Source organism: Erinaceus europaeus, chromosome 5, assembly GCF_950295315.1.
Source record: "Erinaceus europaeus chromosome 5, mEriEur2.1, whole genome shotgun sequence".
Taxonomy (NCBI): domain Eukaryota; kingdom Metazoa; phylum Chordata; class Mammalia; order Eulipotyphla; family Erinaceidae; genus Erinaceus; species Erinaceus europaeus.
Genome location: NC_080166.1, coordinates 62,388,453 through 62,405,473, shown reverse-complemented (window position 1 = coordinate 62,405,473; position 17,021 = coordinate 62,388,453). Strand labels below are relative to the sequence as shown.

Sequence of the window (17,021 nt, the reverse complement as noted above, 5' to 3'; positions counted from 1 at the left end):
CCCTCCCCCAGCTCTTTACCTTGCGTTGGTGCAGTCATTGTAGAGGGTCTCGAAGTCCTTTCTGGAGATGAGTTTGCAGCGGTTCACTCCGGGCTGGATGGCGCCCAGTCCCCTCAGGATGCGAACCTGTTCCACATTGCACACCACCGGCGTGATCTCCAGCCGCTTCAGCTTGGTGTAGACCGTGTGCAAGCCCCCCACCAAGTGCTTCAGGAACAGGTCGAAAGCCTGGGGCAGGCAGATCAGCTCGCAGCCCTCCACCGTGAAGGAAGCCACTTTAGCCCCCCTCAGATCCACCATTTTGCACTCATTATTCTGGGGGGTGTTTTCCACTGGGGACGGGGTCGAATACACGGGTTTCCCGGGGAGGGGGCCGCAGCTGCTGCTGCTGCTGCTGCTGCTGCTACTGCTGCTACTGCTGCTGCTGCTACTACTGCTGCTGCTGCTGCTGCTGCTGCAGCCGGTGCTCGCGTTGATAGGGGTGCTGGAGGCGCCGGCGCCGCCAGCACTAATGCTGCTGCCGCCGCCGCCGCTGGTCGTGGTCGCCAGGCTGGGGTTGCAGTTGCTACCGCCACCGCCGCCGCCGCCGCCGCCGCCGCCGCCTCCGTTGCCCGCGCTGCCTGCGCTGCCGCCGCCTCCGCTGCCGCCGCCGCCGCCAGTGGAGGAGACTGTGGCCGCCGCCGCCGCCGCCGCAGAAGCGATGGGCTCTGGCCGGAACAGAGTTGGCCCTGAGGACGCCGGGGGCCCGATGGAGGGAGCCGGAGACGAGGTCGCTGAGGAGGTGGAGGTGGTGGAGGCAGCAGACGTGGAGATCGGGGGTTGAGGGGGGACCAGCTGGGTCGGAGGGATCAAAGCCGCCGGCACTGCCATGGTCACATATAAGGGGGAAAGAGAAGGAGAAGCCAGGGGGGAAAAAGTTGCCACACACACACACCCCGGGGAAGGGAAGGGGGGGGAAAGGGGGAGAAGGAGCTAGGGGGGCAACAACAACAATAACTCTAAGAGGGAGCCAGAAGGAGCAAAGGAGAAAGGGGGGAGACGGAGGTGAGGGTAAGAAAGAACGAGCGCAGGAGGGGCGAGCGCGAGAGGCGCTCTGGAGAGAAACGCACAAAAGTGTCCCGCAAGTCGAAATGCGAGTCCTCTCCGGGGGCTGGGATCGGGGGCTGGTTGGGGAGGGGGGGTTGGCGGGGGCGTGGTGGGTCGGCTGTTGTTGTGTGGGTCCCGCTCTAGCACAAAGTTAAGGATGAAGGTGAAAAGGAGGAGGTTTGAAGGACTTGGGTTCTCCCAGGCAAGTACATTGATCAAAGATTGAGAGGGGAATGACAGAGAGAAAATGAGCTGAAAAGTGCAGGCTGCCTGCTGGACGAGTTGTTGTTGTCACACGGTGCAGAGGGGAGGAGCTCCGGAAACTTGAAATACCCTTTGAAGCCGCAAAAACCTCACTCACTAGTATTAACCCAAATTATCCAACCAGGAACTCGGAGCAGACTCCGAGAGCGCGAGCCACAGGGAAAGCGAGTAAGCAAGAAAGGGGGGAGGGGGGTTATGGGGGGGAAGGGGGACAAGGGGAAAGGAAAAAAAAAACTCTGGGAGGGACGGCGAGGCAAAGCTGGGGCAAACAGAGTGGTGATCGGAAAAGGAGAGGGAGATGGTCTACTTCTTTTTTTCTTCTACCGTTAGATTGCATGGCTAATATTCCATCTTGTCCATGGTGACTCGTAATTCTCTCTAAATTCGTCTAAGCCATCGCCTGCCAATTTAAAGAGGAGCCAGAGCAGCACTCAGAGCTCTCCTTCAAGCATTTAGGATGAATCCCCGAACACTTTTTTTTTTTTTTTTTGCTTTCAGATATAAATGAAAACCGGATATCCCCTCACTTCATAATTACTAAAATATTTTGAGGAAAATTCACTTTTAAAGAAAAGCGTATATTTATGGATATGATGGTTTGTTGTCTCTTAGATTATTTGCATATTGAAAATTCCCGGACAGTTTTCAAATTGGGGAGAGGGGGAGTCAATTGGAAGTCGCTTAATAATGGACTGCACTGTATTCAATCTCGTATTTACTCATAGATTGTGGAGAGAAAGAAATACGTGCCACGCTGTGGATCATAAAAATTAACTTCACTTTTGCCCCCAGAGGCAGGTCACAAATTCCTATTATACTTCCAAAATTCGAACAGAGCAGATACTCAGGAATATTCAGGAGGTGGGAAGCGCAAATACACTGATTGTTCTCTTCCATAAAGCTGTACTTCACCTGTCTTGAACAGGAACCAACTATCTTCACATCCTTTAAGTTATTGATATGGTTCACGGCTAACAATGTTTTCAAATTTGAAAATATCAGTGTATTTTGGGAAAGTCTTTGTCAGTCTTTCAGTGAATATGCTTTCTGCAAATAATGAAAAGAGCAGAAGTGGTAAAGCTCATTAGTTGACTTGTAGAGGCAGAAAGGGTAGGAAGCTTAACTACAACATTCTGCTGAGTTTTGCTGATTCTCTTCTTTCATTTCCTTCCTCTCTCCTCTAACTTGTTGCATGTAGTTATTTATCGAAGGGTTTTTGACCAAATATACATTCTGAACACAGGCCAAGTCTGTCACTTGCTTGTATCTCTTGAGATTCTTAAATAATTAGACTGTAAACCTGTCTTTACAATTTTCATTAACTACACAAGGTATGAAACAGTATTTGAGCACTGGGCAGATTTAAAAACTAGTCTATTAGCATCAGGTTCAGTGTTGGGAAATTTCTGCCATTCTGATATTGAAATTGTCATATTTCTTTTATGTCATTTTAATTCTCTAAATGTGGTGAGGTCTAGTGTCAAAAGTGCAAGAAGTTATCTCCAAAGAAATGTGACACCATTGATTAATTTGTCTGATTTTATGATAAACTTTCTGGGGCACGACAGTTTTATTGGGAGGCATTCTTGGTCATGAGAATTCAGAAGATTGGTTGTTGCCAAAAAGTAGATAATCCTTACAAAGGTAGCTAAAGTTTACACTTGTTTGGCCTACTTGACCAATGTATTTTAACTGGTCCAAAAATCATTTATGTTACTATTTTTTTTTACTCCACATAGCTGTCCTCAAAAATAAAAGACTCAATATATAGCACATATATGACACTTCTTTAAGTGTTGACATGTATTTTGGAAAATATGCTTTAGAAAATGTGAAACTGCTATGATAATGAATGAAAGGGAAGGAGAAAATATTAAAAGCTGATTTTAGTTTGGAGCTGCATGTACAATCTTAATAAACTTCAAAACAGTTTAAAAACTCTGGATTAGTTTCTTCATTTAAAAATCTAGACTCCCAAGTGGAAAAAAAAATTAGAATTAACAGCTTCGATACAGCGCTTATTCTCATTTCCCACAGTGCCTCAAACTGTCACTCACCAAATACCTGCCACATTCAGAAGCCACAGACAGGAAGTCGTGGTAGCTGACCAAGTCTTATTTTACAAGCCCACCCTGATTCAGTGCAAACTTCAGATTTTCTGCTGTGAAACTCTGTGCTTCCCAGCACATGTTCCATTCTGTTCAGTACCATAGAAGGGCATTTGCCCCCACCCTGAATAGGAGCTTCCCTCTCTTTTCCAGCCCCCCCCCCCATTTCTCTAGTTTCTAAAGAAACTAACCACTTACCCTTTAGATCAAACAATAGGATTAGAAAAGGTAGTTAATACAAATTAAAATAATTTAGAAGCAAAAACCTCAGCTTTTTGAAAACTTTTTTTTTTAAGTTTAAAACATGTTGCCAATGATTAGGGCAAACAGTATTTAAGAGCTGATAAATCAACTCTGGAGATATTTCAAAGTCTCATTCTTCCCATTGCATCTGTGACTTTAAAAACTGTGTAATGTTTATTGTTTTACATCTCTGATCAGGTCCCCCCCATCTCATCTCCTTCAACCTGCACTCAATTTGCATAAGCAAAACTCAAAGTACTGTAACTGATATTAGAAAATTCTCCCTGTGTTTTGTGAAGACGTATTGTGCTGAAATCAATAAGACTGTTTAAAATTCAAAGACCTGCAAATCGTTCTGTTTGTCCTTTGATAGGGCCTGTGCTGATTAAAATGCTACCAAGAAAGCTTAATTGCTGCACTAATTAAGAAGTCTTTAATTTCTTTCCTAGGATATTGTTTGAAGCTGAGCTTATACCAGTTCAGGGAAGATATTCTCTTCCCTCCTTCAGCCCCCTCCTGGCCCCTTCCTCTCCCTCCCTTCTTGCCCCCCCCCCATGACATCCGGATGAATGGGAATAGAGAGTATTCTCAGGTCTCAACATCCATTACTTAACAGAAATCGGCACAGGATAGAGTTCAGCGCAGTCTGAAATGCAGTTTTGAGAAAAACTGTAAGGTTGCATGAAAATCCAGAGTAGCTGTTACAGCTAAAGTCCCGGTGAATACCTGGATGACAACAGGCACGTTAGCCCATTGATGAGGGCACCTACCTGGTTAAAAGGGGCAGCCACAAGGCAATGCTGCTATTGAAACAGGAAGATATAAAAAAAAAAATACACTTTCAAACCCTGTAATTTAAAAAAGAAGAATAAATCTGTAGAAAGGTGGACTTAGAGTTGGGATTTGGTAAGTATTGTTTTATCTTATGAGTATGAAGACATGAATTCTATGAAGACTTATTTTCTGACCCTTCTTGTAGCCCAGAGAGGTAAAGCACTGTATTACATTCATCCATCCTTATCTATTGACCTATTTTATTCACTGCTTTCTCAAGTGGGGAAACTGACTAAATGATTTCACAAAGCTTTCTCTATAATCAATAGTCATTTTTTAAGGTTTATTCATGCTGCATTGTAATTCTGGTAAATGACTGCAAAGCAGACTATTGTAAGAAAGATACAAATAGTGACAAGAGTGAAGGTAAGTTGTGTTTTCAGATCTTCAGTTTCAATATAACAACTGACATGGTTGTGTTAAAGAGATTAAAATACATTTTTCGTAAAGTATTAAAAACTAAAATGGCTGAGTAACTTAAAGACAATTCTATCTAAATTTAATTCTTGAGTTTCTCAAAATTTCCTGAAACCTTTGTGCTTCCTGTTTTTATAGCATCACCAAGTAAGACAATTTGGATTTGTGTAGAAGGAGCATTACAGTGAGTCATTAGGATCTTATTGTTTTAATCTTTCCCAAAGTACTATTAGAAGCATACACAGAAAAATACAAATGTATACTTTGGATATATACTGAATTCCTTTCAGTGACAGGACAAGGAGATAACATGCTTAGGAGAGTCAAAGGGAGATTTACCATTCTGAACACGACGTCACTCTAATTATGTTTACTCTAATTGAAAGCAAGGTTTTTTTTTTTTTTTGGAATCTGAAATTACTTTCAGAATTTTTTTTTTAAAATAATGCAAGTGGATCAAATGTTGATCACAAGCATTTCAATCTTTCAAAATGTATTGGAAAACTAAATGAAAAATGGAGTTTGGTACAAACAATGCCCCAGGGCAAAAAACAACTAACACTAGATTTTCCAGTCCAGCCATAACACAAATCAATTTGAGCACACTTCTATGGCCAGACTGCCAGATTGTTATGACTGCTAATTCACTCAATCAAAGAGTGCATTAGCACACCCGGCACAAATAGCTTTAACAATAGAGTGCATTTCTGAACAATTCTAAGATGTATCACAACGGATAAGTAAAGAGGAAGATCATTTTTACATCTGCATATTTACTAATGGACCTGTTTCCTTAAGAGGGGGGAATCAAAGACTGAGATAAACTTCAGGCATAGGTTTATTAAAGAGCTATTCAAGTTTGGCAAATCTAGAAAGATATCATGGTACCGGTAGTTCACTGACTTTGTTAAATGTTTCTCATGAGAGTCCAAAATTGATGTTTGCACTTCAGTAGTAAATCATTGAAGAGAGCAAAATTATGCCAAGTAACTCTCTCAAGCCTTTTTAACTTAGATGCAGGGCCTTGTCAGTCAGCTCAGCAGATAAAACTCTACTGCCTTAAGCAAAGTCTTCTCTGCTTTTACACTTTCCCCTCCCTGGTTAGGTTTCCAACTTCTGATTTTTGGTGCCATTGCCAATTGCTTTCCTCTCCTCAGAAACAAGGAATGTGGCTTTTATCTCACTGATACTTCCTCTAATCAGGTATAGGGAGCTTGGCGATCAGTTAAGAAAGATCAGGAGGTGAGGAGATGAAAGTGAACACACTATAACAAGAATTCAAAGTTTACATTGGAAATTTCCATCCTTGATGTGGTTACGAATAATTTACTTTACAGAATGGAAATGCATGAACTGCCTAGTATGCTTACTTAATGCTCACAGTAATTATCTATTCATTTTCAAGGTTACATAGATTTCAGAGTCAAATGGTATAGCCCCTCCTTTAAACATCTACCTTCACCTTCTTTTTCTTCGGAATCAGAATCAAGGAGACATGTGTCAGAAAATACTTCATTGGTTATGGAGCACATTTTAAGATAACTCTAAACTTATATGAGAGGACAGGGAAGTGGCAAAGAGAAAAAGTGTTACAAAGGGAAAAAATGGAATTATTTCTCTTACTCAAAACTGCATCATTCTTATAGTAAGCAATCAACTAGCCAGGATAATTTAGTTATGTTTGCTTACCAATATTTCCAGGGTAAGTATCCTAATTTCATCTGTAAGTTGATTTTAAGAATTGAAAGGCAAAAAAGAAAAGCAAACAGTGAGATCATCTTATAGTTGACTTGTGGAAAGGAAGCAGCAACCAGAATAATATAAATTGAAATTATTTCCTTCATCTCTTATGTCAGACTGTTGCAAAAGGAATGGAAATCTAGATTAAAGTGAGGTCAAAAAGTCAGGCAGATATTAAAATCTCTAGTTTTCTAGAAAATATTGGACTTTAATTATGACTTTTCATATGTCACATTTTCTAGTTATCATCCTCTTTTCTGTGGAAGATGACAAAAAAACTCAACTTTTTCTTAAAAAGGACAGTATTAAAACATGAATTGCTTCAAGGATACAAAGTTAGGAATAGAGGGTGTAAGGTCTTATAATGTACAGGCATACTTAATATTAAATCATAAATTATTATGTATTTTTGCATTATGGAGGAAATGTGTTAAAGTCAATTACTAAAGTTTCTGTTAGTTTACCATATGCATTTTTTAATTTTGATTTTTCTCTTTATTAAAAGATGAGGACAGTCTCCAACATATAACTTGTAAAATGCTTTTTATTTGAAATCAGAAATTTTAAGGATTGTAGCAAAATAATAAACTATTTATTTATTGCCCTTCAGAACAAAGAGGTTTTTTTAAGTTAAAAGAATAACAATTGCCACCTTTTACCGTGATCTTGTATGTCAAGTATCAGCCCAGAGCAAATTTTTACAACAAGTTATAAACCCCCTGTAACAGAGGGTTTATTATAATGGAAGTGCTGACACAACCTTAACTATAGCGTTGTAAACGGCTATGCTATAATATCCATTAAGCAGAAAGAAAAATAAGCTGGCTGATCAATAATTTATACAAAGAGTACCAACTGCAGACATAATAACTGTAATGTTTGCAAAGCAATCTCTCTGCTCTCCAGGCTTAACAGTAAACGCAAACTAGCAATGCTGTTAATTTCCAACTCCTACAGATAAGAATACAAACAAATTACTTAAAATTATATTTTGTTCAACATTTAGCATGCCTCGATGGGATAAAATAAAATTTAATTATGATGCAACTTGTACAGGATGCAAAGCTGTTTTGTTTTCCAGCCTATTTTATTATGAAAGGACTTTCATTTGGAACATCAATTATGGGGAAATAGTATGTTTCAATGAGTTGACTTGGGTCAGGCAGGCTCTTCTAAGAGTTATTCAGACATGGAAACAGATTGACACTGTTTAACTTCAAAGAAAGTTACAGGGTTTTACGGAGCCACAACCTGAAATACAATACTGCAAGCTCTGATCCGAGTCAACTGTCAGTAAAAACACACCTTGTGGTTAGAGTTCATGGGAAAAAAGGCTGGTTTGGAAAATGTGGCCATCATTAGCATCATGTGAATCTTGGAGCAATCAATTAGTGTTGAGTCTTATTTGCATGGAAGCAAGATGTGTCATTTTTATACCTGACAAACAGGAATCATAAAATGTAAGCGTTATTTGCTTTTCTGTAAAAAAATAAATAAATAAAATATATTTTACTATATGCCATTTCTTACTGCTCTACTTTTTGTAGAATTCACATATTCAGACTGTATCATTTTTAATATTTTTGTTGATATCTTTAAAGCAGAAAAAAAGAAGATTTGAGAGGTGCAAATGAAGGAAATCAGAGAACTGAAAGATCCCAGATTACCCATCATGTACCTACTTGAAGTTGAACTGGATTATACATTTCTGGGGTTTACATCTCCATCAGTCTTTTTTGTCTGTTCATTTCCTGGGGAGGTGTAGAACCCAGTAGAATGAAGAGACTTTGCTATCAGAGTTGTAAAATGGTGTATTACCCTGTGACAATTGCACTTGGAAAGGAACCAGTAATTTATATGAGAAGTGTTGAAGATTGCCTGCTCACCCAGTGATCCATGCCAGGTCAGTTCCAGTAATGCCAGAAAACAAAAGGAGGTGCACATCACTGGGAAAGAGACACCTTATCCGCCTTAAGAGCTTGTGAAGGGAAGCACTAAAATGCCATTTTCTCAAATGAACTGGTCATTACCATTTAAAATCCTGAGGGCTGTGGGACTAGGGAGGAGAGGAAGAATTTTTCTTTTGATTTAACAGGGCTCTGAAGTACTAGTTTTAAGGGGGAGGTGCCTTGTTGTGATTGTCTTAGCCCTATGCTTTAGCAAAGGTTAAATCTTGAAATGAAGATGAATTTAAGAAAAGAAAGGAGGAAGGAAGGAAAAACAGTGGGATAGAAAAGCATGTGCACATTACCTCTGAGAATCTACGTGGCCCATTTAAAACTTTAAAATGAACTGTTTTAGGGGGCTGGTCAGTAGCGCAAGGACTGGAGTAAGGCTCCTGGTTCAAGTCCCAGGCTCCCCATCTGCAGGGGGATCACTTCACAGGCGGTCACCTCACAGGCGGTCTGCAGGTGATTATCTTTTTCTCCCCCTCTCTAGCTTCTCCTCCTCTCTCCATTTCTCTCTGTCCTATCAGAAATAAAAAATAAAATTATAAAAAAATGAACTGTTTTAAGAATTACCAGTACAAATAGTAATGCAACCCTCCACTGGTATTTCCCGGGTCAATTTGTAAGTTGCTGCTAATTTTTTACTTGAATCGAATTTCCGAGATCATACATTCACTCTTCCAGTTTTCAAGAGAGAACTGTGAGATACTGTCAGGATGACAACTATCTTTCTAAAAGTTCTTCATAGTCCTCTTTATTCTCATTTAAGATCATCTAAATAACACAGAAATTAAATATAGACTTGAGTACACACTCACTACAGAGTGGTTGCACCATAGTAGTTAAGATGATATAGGCTTCTCCCAGATGTTGTAAAATTATTTTTATTTCTGAGCAAGAGTTCAGTTCATGCACATGTCCTATATATCATTGCTTGTATATTTAGAGAAAGAACTATAAAGAAAAGAACAATTTCCTATATACATCTGAACTTATACTGTACTGATTGGCTTGAGATTCAGTACACCTAGAAATCTTTGCTAATTTGTCCCTCCATGTCATAGTAACTTTCACCATACATCCCTGATGGATAAGGCAATTATCTGAGTTTTGACACTTGTTGATATGTTTCTCCCCAGGTGGTCTCCAGTTAATTCCATTCCTTTTGGATAGCTAGTATAATGCTTAGGGCTTGCTGGATGCTCAATAAATGTCAGTTGGTTAATTAAAAGTTCTGCATTATGCCACCCATTTCCTTTGTCCTCAAATTATGGATTCTGGTCATTGCAAAATCACATATCATTATACTTAGAAGGATCTTGAAGAATAACACAATTTTATTTCTGTGCTAATATTCAACTATTTTGGACAAGTGCTAGGGGCAAAAATCCAGAGATGCTAAAAATGTCTGTTTCAAAGACCCAGGAAAAAGAGTAATAGTGCTACCATAGAGGCTTGTATCTAGGACCCATGTAGGAAAAAAAAATGCGCTTGCTTAATCCCTAAAGAATCAGTAGGGAGTTTTCAAATATATATATATATTATATACTTGATATATAAATATATATGAGAGAATGCAGAAATGCTGTTCCAGATAATGGGAAAAGATAGATTTACATGTGAAATTCTACCTCCTAAATATCAGTAAACTGAGGATATGTGTAATAATTTGCAGTTTTTACTTTAGCACCACTATATCCCTAACATTCTCTGTTATACAAAGCAATTTTTTTAAATTATTTTTTTTTAAAGATTTTATTTATTTATGAGAAAGACAGGAGAGAAAGAACCAGACATCATTCTGGCACGTGTGCTGCCGGGGATCAAACTTAGGACCTCATGCTTGAGAGTCCAAAGCTTTATCACTGCACCACCTCCCGGACCACTTTTTAAACTTATTTTTTATTTTATTTATTTATTCCCTTTTGTTGCCTTTGTTGTTTTATTGTTGTTGTTATTGATGTCATTGTTGTTGGATAGGACAGAGAGAAATGGAGAGAGGAAGGGAAGACAGAGAAGGGGAGAAAAACACCTGCAAAGACAGAGAAGGGGAGATAGACACCTGCAAACCTGCTTCACTGCCTGTGAAGCTACTCCCCTGCAGGTGGGGAGCCGGGGTCTAGAACCGGGATCCTTAAGCCGGTCCTTGCACTTCGCACCACCTGTGCTTAGCCCGCTGTGCTACAGCCTGACTTCCACAAAGCAATTTTTTATAGGTCAGTTGTATTCTGGTTGTTGAGAAGGTAAAGAAGGAAACCATAGGTGAGGGGGCAGTCATGTACCAGGTTTGCACACATATTACAATGCACAAGGACCCAGATTCAAGCCCTGCTTCCCTAATGGCACAAGCAGTGAAGCAAGTCTGCAAGTGTCTTTCTCTTTCCCTCTCTATCTCCCCCTCCTCTCTCAATTTCTCTCTGTCCTATCTAGTAAAATAGAAAGATAAAGAAAAAATAGTCATTGAAATTTACAGTGTGTGTGTGTGTGTGTGTGTGTGTGTGTGTTTGTGTTGGGGACTCCTGGAAGATCACTAGTGCTAAAGTTATGTATCTCATCCTGCCATTTCTTTATCCAATGAGTATATAAGACATCATAAATAATTCTCATATGATTCCTTCGGTGCTCAGAGACAATCTCGGAAACATGCCCAGCATGAACCCTTAGACCACCTCTCACTACCCATTCATTTGCTTCATCTATATTTATTGTCCTTGAATAAAAAGAAAATTAAGACAAAACGACAATTGAAAAAAACATGAGCAATTAAGTTTGTACTCACAACTATATGAGACTTGAAGACCTCATTGATTTGCTACACTCTCAAGGAGACCTTCTAAAGATAAACAGAGGGAAATGTTTATTTTTCATTTTATATGTAAGAGAATAAAAAAAGGGGGAGGGCTGGTATAGATGAATGTAGACTTAATGATTCACTGTACTAATGCATAGTTAATTTCTCAATGTTCAAGTAGAGCTGTATTGTATGTTCTTAGTGATTGTTTATATGTATATACACACAGCATGATGAAGAATTCTGCAGAATGGTTGGGGAAATACTATTATTTCAGAGGCAAGACTTTTAGACCTTGATAAATTACATAGCCAGTATGTCATATTAGAAAGTTAAGCTGCAAAAACCTCTGGGGTTCCTTGACTTTTGTGACTATCTCTAGTTTCCTTGGATAGAAAAATGACAAAATCTACCAGTAAGAGTGATCTGTTGGTTCAAGCCCCGGCCTCCCCACCTGCAGCGGAGTCTCTTCACAGGTGGTGAAGCAGGTCTGCTGGTGTCTTATCTTTCTCTCCCTTTCTCTGTTTTCCTCTCCTCTCTCCATATCTCTCTGTCCTAACAACGATGACATCAATAACAACAACAATAATAACTATAACAATAAAAAACAAGGGCAACAAAAAGGGAAAATAATTTTTTTAAAAAAGTCAACTGGGGAAGCAGTGCTCCAGGAAGCAATTACAGAAGCCAAGCCTTCCACCTTCTGCAACCCACAATGACCTTGGGTCCATACTCCCAGAGGGATAAAGAATAAGAAAGCTATCTGGAGGGAATGGGATACAGAGATCTGGTGGTGGGAACTGTGTGGTGTTGTACCCCTCCTATCCTACAGTTTTGTTAATGTCTCCTTTTTAAAATAAATAAATAATAATAATTTTAAAAAGTCAACTACTGAAGTATTTGCAAAATAAGGCATTAAACTAGCAGGTGACTGTGCAAACATGTTCTTTTTCTGTAGTTCTCAGCCTTTGTGTGATTTTTCCATAATGTTTTCTTTTTCCTATCCTTTCTGATCCTGATTTCAAGAAAAATCACTCTCTATTTCTCTTCCAAATGATTTGGGGATCACTCAGAGCTATTCCCAGTAGAGCAATAGTATGCCTCCTGCTGCCCCATTTAAATAGTCTGAACTGCATGGCTTTTTCATTTACTTGCTCTTTAGAGGGAAGCTGCAAAGTAGAGAAGACTTGAATGGCCTTGTATCTTCAAAGAAGTGCCTTGAGCCCCGGAATGCAACAAAGTAGGAGAAACCACTAAGGACCAGGAAATGTCAACAATGAGTCAGAAATGCCTAGGCAGGTGGATTGGCGCCTTATTCTACACATTTTCTTAACCAACTAGTTGAACAAAAAAAAAAAAAAAAAAAAAAAGGTCTTCTCACAAAAACTAACTTAACTAGTTTTGTAACCCATGCGTACAGCATGTGTAGAAGTTTTAGTGTATCCTTACCAGTTAGTTCTTTGTTATGCTTTTATGTAAGAGATTTAAAGGACAAATTAATAAACTACTGCTAAATATGAATTAAAATTTCCAATAGTCTGAATATATGGTCCTATGAAGAAGCTATATGGCTTGGATGAATAAAGCATTCATGAAAAGAAGATAAAACAATTTTTATAACTAGAATGTATTGATATTAATTTGTAGTCAAGTTGAAGTTAAAGGAAAGCAAAAATTCTATAGCCAATATTATCAACTGAATGTTTAATTCAATTCTAAGCACTAAATTTAAAAAGACAGTAGGGGGGCAGGTGGTAGTGCGCCTAGTTAAGTGCACATATTATAGTGCACAAGGACCCTGGTCTCCATCTACAGGGGAAAAGTTTCATGAGTGGTGAAGTAGGGCTGCAGGTGTCTCTTTCTTTCTCTATCACCCCCTCCCTTCTCAATTTCTCTACCATCTTAAATAAATAAATAACAAAAAAAGATAAGGGGAGTCAGATAGCATAATGGTTATGCAAAGAGACTCTCATGTCTGAGGCTCCAAAGTCCTTCACAGACACACCCAGAGCTGAGCAGTGCTCTGGAAAAAAAAAAAAAGTAATCTTTAGGTGAAAATTTACAATTAATAAACTTCATTGCAAAACCAAAAGGCTTTAGATATTATTTTCATGCACTATGCAAAGAGTATACTATATTCATGTGCAGAAAGGTAAACTGATGACTTCATGAAGCTACTTTTAGCCTTAGTATTCGGGAATAGTCATCACTGTTTTTTTGTTTGTTTCATTTTTAGTAAAAATTCTTAGCCAAAATGTTCTAATACATCTGTCTCCTACTTTTTGAATATTCAAATCAATTAGGAATTGTCAAAGGCAAGTAAGTAAGATGACTATCCACACTAGCTTGATATATGGAAATGTTATAAGCAACACTCCTAAGTAATTCTATAGTCAACGTCCTTTTTATGAGTATGGCACTTATGTTAGCTATTTTTAAAAGAATATTTTCTGTAATTGTGTATTAAATTTCAGTTTTCTACTTTCTTATTTAACAATACAATCACTAACATATCTTCTCATAGTGTACACAGAAATATTAGTAGTTTTAAGGAATTGATTTGTAAGCAAACACACAACACACATACAGTTATACATGCCCCATTTTCAGAACTTTCTAAATAATAGCAATTACTCTCTTTAGATGTACAATCTACAATTAATAGTATTTTTGGTATCCCAACATATATACTTTTTGTTTCCATTAAAAGGACTTACTACTCTTAGCAATACAGCAAACTTTTGTTTTGTAAACACTTTACTTTCTTATCTGTCTTTGTTTTCCAACACAATGCTTTAAATATATACTCTGTTTATAAAGGACATTGCTGCAAAAAGGCAGTTCAAAACTTGTCCTTCCCTTCCCTTCATTGATCTGGTGCCTCTTAGGTAATATGAACAGCTGTCTCCAACTCACCCACAAGCAAGCTGCACATAATAATAAGGCGGTTGCTGGTCTCTGGATCTATGAATGATTATACAGAGGGTGCCAGTTCTTTTCCATTTAGGTAAGGTAACAAAGATACCATAGAGGAAAAATCTGGTTAGTAAAGCAAGCAAACCCTTCTGACATAGGTTTAGTGATTTCCCTGGTAACCACTGCATTTCTTTCTCTTGGGTTTCCAATAAGGTGAAGGTGCCCTCTGTAGGAGACTCCCAGTAAATGCTTCTTCTTCTTCTTTTTTTTTTTTTATATCTGGGTGACAACACACAAATTTTGTTTGTTTGCTTATCTGTTTTTGTCTCCCTTTTTTTGGTTTATAAACAGTCAAACATACTACTCTGCACTAGCATAGATTTGAAGTCCTTTAAGTTATAAAAGAAAATTACGGTAAAGTCCACAATCAGGTATGTAAGTTTAGTGGCTTCAAAGTGAGACACTGAACACTGAGAAAGCAGGTAGAGCAGACTGATATTTACTGACATCGTGATATGTAATAAGACAGGCATTATCAATTCAGAGCAGTTACTAAGAACTGCGAGACAGAAGGAAGGGCTTGACAGAGTAGAATGAAAAGTGGATCTACACGAGGACTCCACATGCAGAAAGTCATATCCAATACCTAATAAATACAGTTCCCCCCAAAGGTCTTCTTATCTTCCTTTCTTATAAAGGTTACCATAATGCAGATTCATTATCAGTCCCACTGGGTAGCGTATAGCTCAGTAAAAAATTGCTTTTGTTAGCATGCCCATAGAAGAGATTAGCTATTTCACCAACTCTCTTGGGGACTATTTGAAATTTTGGGAATTCTTTCTGTAATTTAAAATGGAAGCTAAAGCCAATGTGAATAGCAAGGGGAAATCACACAAATTAAACCTCTCCATCTGGAAGTTTCCTCATCACTCATTACAAAAGTAGAAACTGAAGTCATATCTGATCTAGGCAGGAGAGATGTCTCGTCGGTGATAATGCAGCTACATGTCTAAGAGTGGTTTGTTAATTAAACATTTTGATTATAAAGAAAAAGATAAAAATTAAACAGTTTGTGTCGCTGCAGATTTAATTTTTTGTTTTTTACTGATTTTTGCATATAGCTTAGACTTGATCGCTGGAGTCATCTACTTAACATCTTTTGGACTATGACTTTTACCCTACACGGAGTATGTGTAGGAGAGTCTAATATCAATATCACCTCTATTGTAAGTCAAGGGGTGAAAAAGTGGTCATGGGAGCATAAGAAACGGGAACATCTAACCCTTCTTACCTATCTGATAAAGAGTCAATATAGTAGCAACTTTCATGGAGTGGTTGCTCTATGTGGAGTACCGTGCTAAGTACTTTACAAGGGTTATCCTTATAACACATGAGAAGGGCAATTATTACTACCCCACCCCTAGCACAAATGCCAGCTACACCTAAAATATCTTTTTCTTTCTACTATTCATACTTCCTTCTGATCACACTTGTTTTCTCACCTACCCTCCTCACGCTAAACATATTTGTGCACTATCTCCCTAAAACCACCCTCTGACGAATGCCCAGCCAGGATTAACCCAGCAGTCTGCTCTCCCTCTGGGTGACTGAGCATTGCTGAAGACTCTCCCACAGCTATGGAGATTAGTATCCTTAATTGCTCATGACTCTTAGTTGCAAGCTTTAAATTTAAGCAAGTTTATCCAGAAAGGGGCTGAATAAGCTCCCATCATCACATGAATCGGAGGTCAGGGCTCCAGTCAGTCTCAGATAAACAATCAGACATCTTCCTCATATCATCTCTCATCTTTGAAAACAGTTTGTAGGCTGTCTTCCTCAGTTTCTCTGTCTGACTTTTTTTTTTTTTTCACATGGCAGGGCTCATGGCAACTAGCAGTAACTGGGCTCAGTGCTCCTAACCATTTGTTCCAGAGACAAATGGAGATTAGCTTTCTTGAGATCTAAATTCAGAAATCCATGAAAACTCTGATTGTGTGACCTTGAGGCATTTTTCTTTTTCTTTCTTTCTTTCTCTCTTTCTCTCTTTCTTTCTTTCTTCTTTTCCTTCTTCCTTCCTTCCTTCCTTTTAATGTTTTATTTATTTACTAATGAGAAAGATAGGAGGAGAGAGAAAGAACCAGACATCACTCTGTCAGGGATCGAACTCAGGACCTCATGCTTTATTTATTTATTCATTTATTTTATTTAAGAAAGGATTAATTAACAAAACTATAGGGTAGGAGGGGTACAACTCCACACAATTCCCACCACCCAATCTCCATATCCCATCCCCTCCCCAATAGCTTTCCCATTCTCTAGCCCTCTGGGAGCATGGACCCAGGGTCATTGAGGGTTGCAGAAGGTAGAAGGTCTGGCTTCTGTAATTGCTTCCCCGCTGAACATGGGCGTTGACTGGTCGGTCCATACTCCCAGTCTGCCTCTCTCTTTCCCTAGTAGGGTGTGTCTCTGGGGAAGCTGAGCTCCAGGACACATTGGTGGGGTCTTCAGTCCAGGGAAGCCTGGCCAGCATCCTGGTGGCATCTGGAACCTGGTGATTGAAAAGAGAGTGTACACTCCTAGCAAAATGTAGACATATAAATCAGTAGTTAATTAATATGAGAGGGGGAAAATCAATTGTATGTCTCAAAGTTTCTCAAAACACAAACTGAATCT

At 39.0% G+C, this 17,021-nt stretch overlaps 1 protein-coding gene across 4 annotated transcripts in view; it reads right to left on the bottom strand.

Moving 5' to 3' along the window:
- Window positions 1-1,344, bottom strand: part of DACH1 (dachshund family transcription factor 1) — a 488,759-nt gene extending 487,415 nt beyond the window's left edge. For 2 of the 4 annotated variants that reach the window (XM_060191414.1, XM_060191415.1), the window contains exon 1: window positions 20-1,343. In XM_060191414.1, the coding sequence (XP_060047397.1) occupies window positions 20-870 (851 nt within the window). In that variant the 5' untranslated portion in view covers window positions 871-1,343. Of the gene's footprint in view, window positions 1-19 lie in introns of all 4 variants that reach the window. The other 2 variants (XM_060191413.1, XM_060191416.1) reach the window with 2 other exon arrangements.
- Window positions 1,345-17,021: the final 15,677 nt, after the last annotated feature.